The sequence below is a fragment of the Euphorbia lathyris genome, chromosome 7, assembly GCF_963576675.1.
Source record: "Euphorbia lathyris chromosome 7, ddEupLath1.1, whole genome shotgun sequence".
Lineage (NCBI taxonomy): Eukaryota > Viridiplantae > Streptophyta > Magnoliopsida > Malpighiales > Euphorbiaceae > Euphorbia > Euphorbia lathyris.
In genome coordinates, this window is record NC_088916.1 from 44,866,395 (window position 1) to 44,876,647 (window position 10,253).

The 10,253-nt window shown below is 35.1% G+C and overlaps 1 protein-coding gene across 1 annotated transcript; it reads left to right on the top strand.

Moving 5' to 3' along the window:
- Window positions 1–8,870: 8,870 nt before the first annotated feature.
- On the top strand, window positions 8,871–9,925 carry LOC136235949 (uncharacterized). The gene has a single exon (XM_066026055.1). It carries the CDS (start codon window positions 9,026–9,028, stop codon window positions 9,737–9,739), a length of 714 nt encoding a protein of 237 aa, XP_065882127.1. The 5' UTR covers window positions 8,871–9,025; the 3' UTR covers window positions 9,740–9,925.
- Window positions 9,926–10,253: the final 328 nt, after the last annotated feature.

The following is a 10,253-nucleotide window of genomic DNA, read 5'->3' on the forward strand; positions in this document are numbered from 1 at the left end:
ATGACATGGTACCAGCTCTAATTAGAGCAAAATAACACCCTATCGCCTCTTCTAAGCAGGGGAGAATCTAGCATGGGGGCAGTTGCCCCAACTGACATTTGTATTTTTTTTAAAACTCAGGTATTAATTTTGAAGTTTTAGAGCTTTGCCCTCCTTCATTAATGGAGGTTTAGGGTTTACTGGTTCTATAATTGAAGATGAAGAATGATTTTAAATTTAATATTTTATTTTTATTTTTTTGATTCTGTTTTAAAGCAAAACAACGTCGTTTTATTTAATTAGAACTATGTCGTTTTATTTACAACAAAAAAATTAAATATTTAAATGTAAAACTAAATAGGTCCTAAAACAAACCATCAGTCTCTTTTACTTACTCTATTTAATCTCTTTAGTTCTTCTTCCTCAATTCCTCTTTCTTCTTAAGCCTAAATTGAAATCCTTAATCCTAAGTAAGATTAAATCAAAATTGGCAGCCAATCCCTCCGTAATTGGATCGTTGGTCCAACACTCCATCTCCGATCTTTGTCTCTCTGCTTTGGTATTTTTTTTGCTCCTACTTGAATTTTGATTTGATATTTCTGCTACTATTTTACTTGAACTTGAGCTTTGATCTCTGGTTTTCTATAATTATTATTTTTTGGATAAAAATTATCTTAGTCGTATTGTTTTTCCCCATGGGGGAGAAATCCTGGATTCGTCCCTGCTTCTAAGACAAGTGCATGTGATCATATGTATCAAACCTCTAGACCAGTGACTTAAGCTAGCTATTTAAGTGAAAATCTAAACTTTATCATATCGACTGAAATTATTTTTATATCAGATATATATATCAAGATTTCCTCAACAAAACCAATATATATTCTAAATCAACTTACAATACACTTTTCATAATAATCAGTATACCTGTGTATACATAATAAGTATTTAAAAAATCATGTAATTCAACTAAATAGTCATAAAACAACATAACAATTACATTGGTTAGACACATTCATGACATCAATAAATAAGGTATATAGATACTAACAACATGTATACGTATATACACATATAAGTACAAGTAATTACGGTTACCTCTCGTTTAATAAGCTAATCAAATTGTTCGGGTTTCAGTTGACCCGTCGCTTGCTCCCCTGTAAATAAAAATGTATTTCTATACTTAAAAAGTGTTTCAGAAAAACACTACACCAAAACCCTCTTCAGACGACGGTTAGAAACCGTTGTCCCGCGAGATATAAATCTGTCACATGGCTCGTTGCCGTCTATTGCACCTTCAGACGACGGTTAGGTTCTGTCATTTGAAGATACTATACATGACATCAGCCTACTTTCGTACTGTCATATGAATATTTTTACGATACATCCTTTTATTTATTAACATCACCTTTAATGTCATCACATGACATACTAATAATTAAAAATGTCAAGTAACTATACGGGAAATTGGCATATTGGTATTCGCAGTGACAGTTTTTATAATAATTTCTGTCGTAGTAACTTGTATCAGATGGCATACGTCTTAATTAATCATGTCAATAGATTTATTTTAGATGACAGATTCTTTTATTTTAATGTCTTTTTATTGTTGTTTAGATGATATTTTTTTAACCATAAATGTCACTCTTTGCCTTCTTCTTGGAATGAATATGGAAATGAACAATAATCAAATGAACAAGAATTTCTGTATATCAATGATTTTAATTTTATTGGAGACTAATGCTCATAATCTGTTTACATTTGAACTACACAAATTTCTGAATGTAGTAAGGTAAAAAAAATAAGCAATGTACATCTCCAAATCTGTCAATATGTAGTCAATCTTTAAAAAGGCGTGGTGTGGTGTTGATTGGAAAGCCAAATCCAACTTGAACTGCAGCATATCTAAGTCATCATTTCCTAGAATCCCCAAAGTCTTGATATCTGCAAAACCAATTGATGATGCTCATTAATTACGTACCGTATACAGATAGACCCAATTAATCTCGTTTTATCCTTTCTCCATTCTGAGACCCTTCACTTACCCACCCACATTATAAATATGAAGCATTTAACAATTCTCAAGAGTCACCCAGGGCAACCTAACACTATACTTACTCTAGTTATATCGAGCATGGATAGACTTATAAGGAACCTCTATCGTAATGTTGAGTTTCAGATTGCCCTACTCCGATCTGAGGCACCCAGGTGGCTTGTCAATATATATGCAGGTCCTGACCGGCGGCAATGGACTGCCGTGATTAAGGGCCCTCCAAACACCCCTTATGAAGGAGGTGTATTCATAGTCCAAATGGACTACCCTGTCGATTTCCCCTCCACACCTCTAGTTGTAAGAACATGCATAAACTTGTTAACACACATAAATCAGTTCATATATATGTAAATACACTCGTGACATTACTATTATTCGCAGGCCATATTCAAGACCAAAATTTATCATCCTAATATCGGTCCCTTGGGGCATGTTTCTATGCCCCCAGCTACTTGATCGCCATGCCCATAGTATTGCCACGGTAAGATGATTCTATAAATATATGCATTTGGGGTCTAATTTATCTATTCATGTTTGGGGTCTAGTTTATCTACTCATGTTTGGGGCCTAATTTAATTTATCTATGCATTTTATAGCTGTTGTGGATTATTTATGGACTGCTGGTAAAGCCCTTCATTGAGGGGCCATTTCCTGACCGAGAGCGAATTGCTGAACGATACATCAGCAACAGGGCAGGTTATGTAGCAACTGCCAGGAGATGGACTGAAGAGCATGTAGGGGATATATGATGTGCAAATAGCAAGCAAGGGGGCATTATGATATGATGTGCGAAAAGCGTACACGGGGGCGTGATGTGCGAATAGCAAGGAAATTTGGATGCTGGGCAACCATTTAGTTAGATGATGTGGACTACTGGATGGGCATAGAGCCAATCTTGCAGAACAGAATGATTACTGATTATAAATGTACTTGGTAATCAATCTGATCTTCAATGTTGGCTCCATGCCCCTCCAGTATTCGACGCCATTTAACTCTAATGGTTCCCCATCATCCAGATATCCTTGGTTACCATCTGCACATTCTTGAAGAAAGGAGATTTGGATGCCAAAGAAACACTGAGTTGGATGGTGTGGACTACTGGATGGGCATAGAGCCATTCTTGAAGAAAAAAATGATTACTGATTACAAATGTACTTGGTAATCAATCTGATCTTCAATGTTGGCTCCATGCCCCTCTAATATTCTACTCCATGCATCCAGCTCCAGTGTTTCTTTAGCATCCAAATCTCCTTTCTATTCGCACATCATTCCCCCCCTTGTATGCTATTCGCACGTCACATCATAATACCCCCCTTGCACGCTATCTTTTTTTATAGGCAATACAAAGTAGACAACTTATTCAAGTAGACATATATATGTATATTCAAGTGACACATAACATGCTATAACAAGTAGTCAACTTATTCGTTTATGTCTATTAAATTGAATCAGTTCTACTTCCTAACATATGTATATTCAAGTAACTCATAACATGTTAAATTGATATGAAACATATGTATATTCCTGAATCAGTTCTACTTCCTAAACAGAACAAAAAACAAGCCAACATGCTTCATACATAGACACATAACATATAACACATAGCATCAAAAACCCATCACCATTCTGAATGGTTTCAATCAGATAACAAGCCAAGTGGAAGATATATTATAAACCTATCTTATCAGCATAACTCATGTTAACCTAAAAAGGAATCAGGCAAGTTCATCATTTTCAGCTTTAAGAGTATGCATGATCAGCTACCTTCCTAAACAGAATATCAAGTAGACAACTTATTCGTGCATGTCTATTAATAGTATGCCTGTATTGATATGAAACATATGTATATTCAAGTGACACATAACATGCTTACATGCCCAATGAATATTAATAGCAATGCACATAAATAACCCTTTACAATATACTTGCCGCTTGGATTGTACTCGCTGAAAAGTGACCACGGTGATGAAGTCTGCGATGCTCTAGCCACAAGTTCATAACTTATGCTGATAGCATCGAAAACCCATCACCATTCTGAATGGTTTTAATCAGATAACAAGCCAAGTGGAAGATATATTATAAACCTATCTCATCAACATAACTCATGTTAACCTAGAAAGGAATCAGGCAAGTTCATAATTTTCAGCTTTAAGAGTATGCATGATCAGCTACCTTCCTAAACAGAATATCAATTAGCCAACTTACTCGTGCATGTCTATTCCTTACTTATTCATAATATTTTCATCTTTAAGAGTATGTCTAACATGCTATAACAAGCTTAGTCATAAACTTGTGTTGTTAGAATCACTATGTACCTGCCTAAAGCCACCACTATATACCTGCCACTTGGATTGTACAGTTCATGATGAAGTTAGCATGGTGATGAAGTGTATGATACTGTCACCACAAGCTTAGTCATAAACTTGTGTTGTTAGAATCATACAACTTCATCACCATGTTAAATACTTTTCCATAAGCATAACAAGCCAAGTGACATGATACATAGTAATGGAGATTTAGGTTGACCATATGAACATTCATAGCATAAGAGTATTGTCAATCACAAAGAACATCAACAGAACATCAAACATAAACATGTTTCATACACATACACATACTCAATCACTTCTAGCAGTATAACTCATAGGTGTAAGAGTAGTGACAATCACAATGAACATTCAGAGCTTTAGAATATGCCTAATCAGCCACATGCTTAATGATCATTCATACATAAACTCTATGAGTCCTAGCTTCCTAAACAGTTATATCTAATCAATCAGTTTATACCAATCATTTCATCATCACCCACAACATCATACATATATGTAATCGTTCAGTTCAAACCCACATAACAACATATATACTAAATCAGGCTAGTTTCCTAAATCAATGAGTTCTAGGTTCCAAAACAGTATATCAAACATACACAATCACTTCTAAAGGCATGACCAATTAGTTAAAACCAACATAACATTAATATATATTCAGTAAGTTAAAGAAATCTTCCCATATGCTAAAGGCATGAACCGATTGACAATCTCTTCAGTCAGCCTTCCCATGTACTGAAGCATTCTTATTATCCCTGCAAATATTGTGTTCAAATAAAATTAATCAGATGAGTTCCTACCATCTAAAATATTAGGCACTGTCTTGCCCTAGATTAAAAAAGATAAAGACCCAAGCTTTACAGCAGTGAATCTAAATACAATAAAATCAGTGTAGCTAAGTGAGAGATCTAAACCTTTCAACGATAGGTCTGAAAATCACAAGATCCTTATACCAGCTGCTGAAATCGACATACACAAAAGTAAATCGGATGAGGAAAAGATAGAGTAAGGAACAATGATACTCTAATACATCTAGGAACGAAGAAAATATGGCTTACCAGTAGTGTTTCGAGCTCACCCAGTGATTGCATGTTCAAATCAACCATGGAGATAGAGATGGGTGAAAGGGATGAAGCTTGTGTAACCTAAACTGGGGTTTGGGATTGAGAGAGAGTTTATATATCAGCTGAAATTTCAGTCAAATGATATAGAGCGCCTAAAATTTGGTATGGCCGCGTAAGTGAAATTTCATTTGCCGCTTTTTTGTTTTCGGCATACAATGACATTCATTTATTAGAAGTGTCATCTGTTGAGCGCATCAAATTTAAAAAAAGAAAAAAAGAGAAAGATGAACTGTATAAAGTTTGTTCCCCAAAATTTTTATAAAATTACGGATGTTACACACTCTATACTTTGAAAACATCCATTTATTCTATATGTATTACTCAATGAGTCGTACGGAATAAAATTACGATCTGTATCTAAATGTTTAAATCTAAAATCTACTAATGTATTTCTTCGAATGATGGTCATATGAAGAAAGCAATGACCTTTGAGTTTTAGAAGTTATTCAAGCAACAAAGAGTAAGAAAGGATTGGACAACTTCACTTTGAAGTTAAATAAGGTGTCATCAAATCGTTAGGCATTCCGGTCATATTATATATATATATATATATATATATATATATATATATATTATTTTTCTACTTTGAATTATACACTTTTCCTCTTCAGTATCTTTTTTGAATCAGAAATAATCAATTAATCGATCAAAGAATAAAGACAAAGAGTTTCCTGCAGCCAAACCAGAGCAGTACTCACTAGTGTTGGACAGGGCATGTCGTGCAACGACATGGATTCCCCTGTTTGCTAGTCTAGAAAAAAGACACTCTGAAATCGTTCCTAATACTCGATATGAATTGACAATCCTGTATAATAGAGTCAAACTCTGATAAATCAGACTCATTAACAACAATTAAGGAATCGCTTTCAAAGATCACGTTAACACAATGCAAATAACTCGCCCAATAGATGACATCCCTAAGCGCCAACGCCTCAACCACGCGCAAATCAGATGTGAAGGGCAGCAGGCGGCTCCGGCAGGCCATAAACGAGCCGTCCGGAGACCGGATTAACGCTGATATACCGCACCAATCTGCTGGTGCAAACAGGCAGCGTCACAGTTGTATTTCACGTGATTCGCAACAGGACGAGACCACCTAGTCGGAGCCGCAATAGTCGGAATAGTAGCGATCCTTGCCACCGCTGTTGCTTGAGAGCGTCGCCAATCTGCCAATGAACGAGCCGCGACAGTGACTGCATGTGTCGTAAGTTGTAAATTGCTCTCCCACACGATTTGATTCCGTTGTCTCCAAATCATCTAGAGGGTTATAACTATTGAATAACAAGTCTCTTGATCTGAAGATAAACACACCTGTAAAATAGAATCAGTTAGATGATCAAAATAGAAAATATCCATAATGACTCCGTTTAAGTTCCAGCACTCCTAAGCATATACACATCCCACAAAAGACATGGTAATCATGTTCAACGTTAACATGACAGAAAGGGCAGTGGATTAGGATCGAAACACCTCGCACTGCCAACCTGTAACGGGTTGGCAAACATTCCGCTGCTAATTTCCACAAGAACAGCTTGACTTTTGGGGGAATATGCAACTTCCATAATCACACCCACCCTCTATGGCTCGCATCTTGCTTTTCTACCTCCCTCAAGGCCTTATAACCTGACTTACTCGTGTAGATCCTATCTTTAGTGAAGTTCCAAATCAACCCATGCCCCCACCTATCGAAAAGGTAAAGTCATCTTACATATCTTCCTCATATCAATATCTGTCATTAGGGTCTTAATTTTTTTCTCTATCCCACACCTCCTCCTCAGTTAGCTAATTCTTATTTAACTTTTACTAAAACTTCTTTGCTAGCATTGTTTGTAGGGTAAATTTCATCCATGGTGTACAACCTTTCCCCATTTCACACTTTGGTGTACAACCTTCAATTTGTCTCACTAATATGCACGACCTTATAGGTGACCTCCCACTATGGTGTACAACCGGTAAAAATAACCGATCAACGCATGGTCAAGGCACCACCTCAGCCATTTGACCGGTCAAAAAGTCAAAAAAATTGACCTACTACATATATAATTACTAAAATAACCTTATTTGGATTTTAATAAAGCTCGAGCACTAAAGTAAACAACAGAAACCAAAATAGAATTCAAGCATTCACGATTTTAATTGCTTGTCCTTTGTAGATCGGCGTTCAAACGTCTCAAATGGAAATGTTGTCAGCATAATCTGATATGATTTCATGGCAGAGTTATGATGAGGATATTGGTTCTCTAGATGAAGGCTCCATATTTACAGCTTTTGGTCTCGACAGCTAGTTGTTCACCAATGAGTTTGCCCAGATGCTTCTAAACCTATTTATGATTCTCCCAGTTTGCGTATAACCATTTCTATTTGTATGCCTTTTGTTGAGAGTTGCTCTCAAGAAAACCTATGCCTTATGTGTTCTCTTCTTCGTAGTCACATTGTCCAGAACTTGAATCAATTTCTTCTCCATCATCCGTCGAAGCATACTCGGACAACATCAGCTATTACGCCTTTAAAAAACATCAACCTTTTTCAGTCTTATACAAGTTTCTTAATTGTAAAAAAAAACGTTCATTTATTTTGGTTTTGAGAGAGAGAGAGAGAGGAGAGAGAACTTAGAGAGAGAAAGGGAAAGAGAGAGGGGTTGCAAGGAAGGGGATGGGGATATTTTAGTAATTTTAAAAGGGAGAATGGTATTTTAGTAATTATATAATAAGTGGGTCCCATTTTTTTAATGGGTAGATGAAAAATGTTGAGGTGGCACATTGACCATGCGTTGACCGGTCATTTTTACCGGCTGTACACCATAGTGGGAGGTCGCCTATAAAGTCGTGTATATTAATGAGACAAATTGAAGGTTGTACATCAAAATGTGAAATGGGGCAAATGTTGTACAGCATAGATGAAATTTACCCATTGTTTGTATGGAATTCCAATATTATTGAAGATGATTTTATAGCAAATTAAAATCTTGAATGAATTTCTTTGAAGAAATTAAGGAATAATATAAAAGGGGAACACATAACATTTTTCGAAATTTGAAAAAAAAAATACACAATTTCCTTAAGTGGCCCATGTGGAGGATATTTATCCTAATTTATAACAAAAAAAAAAAATTTATAATTTTATTAGTGACAAATGTTACATCATTTTAGTGTTATATAATTATTATTACAAGTAGTCATCAATTACCTAATCAAAACCTCCTTTCTGAAACCAAATAGCCTGATTTTGTGGTTATATGATAAATAAATTATGGAGTATCATACACGAACTATTAATTAACTCCTCCTCGCTCTCTTCTCTCCATTCCAAAAAAAGTCAAACAAAACACCTCAATTAATCTGCTTAGAAACTTCTAAAACAATTAAGTATTTTGTATAAATTAATTTATTTTTGTCAAATCTTTAATTTGACTAATCAATTGAAGCGCAGCTTTAGATCTGGTCTTCTTCTCCTATAATTGTAATTTCTTCCCCATCTCTCTTCTATATAAACAAATCACATTCACATATATAGATAAATTCCAAACCAAAGAAACAGCCCTTAAGATGTTGAGTCCTTTTATTTGTGGAAGTTTTCATAATCAAGAACATGAAGATGATGAGATGAGTCCCTCTACTTCTCCAACAAGAAAAACAAAAAAGAGCAGCAAAGATAGTAAGAATCCATATTCAACTCGAGGTCTAGACAAGTTTTCTGCACTTTTAGCTGAACTTGAAGAAAAAAGACAGCAGATTTATTCACAGGTTGGTTCTCAAGATATTTCTTTTGTTCGTTTCGTATACTCAAGCTCAAACGACTGCGTTCCGGTCATAGTCAAGATGAAAGATCAACCTAAATCTCCTGTACATCATCATCAAGGTGCCAAAGATAAAACAACAGATCAATCCTCGCCGATACATGTTAATCAGGAGACGAGATTAACGGAGGTGGATTATAAAAAGAATAAGAAGAAGAGGGTATACTTCAAGTTGAATAAATGGAGAAGGCCGTCTTTTTATATGCCGCTTTTTATGATTTTGATTTTGTTGTTCTTGGCTTTCTTTGGACGATCTGTGGCTATATTATGCACTTCTATTGGATGGTATTTAGTTCCTACTTTGAGTTTAAAAACAACGTCGTCGTCGGAGAAACCAGCGAAGAAGAAGAAGCAACTCGTTAGAAGATTCAGCGAAGTTGGTCCTAGAACCAAGAATGTTATTAATGGAGATCATGTAGGCAAGGATATCAAAAGCCCTCATGCCCGTCAAAACAGCTTCTGACTCTTCTTCTTTTTTTTTTTTTTGGAGGAGTTGAATTCTGAAAACTATATATGTTTAGGATTTAATGCCTCCTTGAAATGTTTATAAATGTAAATTATGCAAATTAGAAAGAGTCCCCATGTCATGTGTTCGTAGTTTTCATGAGTGGCGTTGTGGTTTGTACAGACTTTCCAGGATTGTGCTTTGCTTTGGTATATATTGATTGATTTTCAACTTTCACCACAAATTTAAGTTTTGATTTTGATTTTGATTTTATCACTACTTCTTTTAAGATTCAGAGCCAGTTTTGTGTTTTTGGAATATATAAATTGATGCCAAAGACATTTCATCATATTAAGCTTTCTATTTACTTTGAAAAATCAACATGATAATTAATTAAACTTCATATAATTATAAATAAAAACTCTGCTAACAAAGAGTGCCAAATTTCCATTTTTAAGAGTTCAAAATATATTCTTTTAATGTTTGATTTACCTCTGTCAAATAAATTGTAAAACCTTATTTTACACATTAA

Bases quoted from the DNA above. Each gene is read 5' to 3' on its own strand.
- LOC136235949 (XM_066026055.1), top strand. From the start codon at position 9,026: ATGTTGAGTCCTTTTATTTGTGGAAGTTTTCATAATCAAGAACATGAA.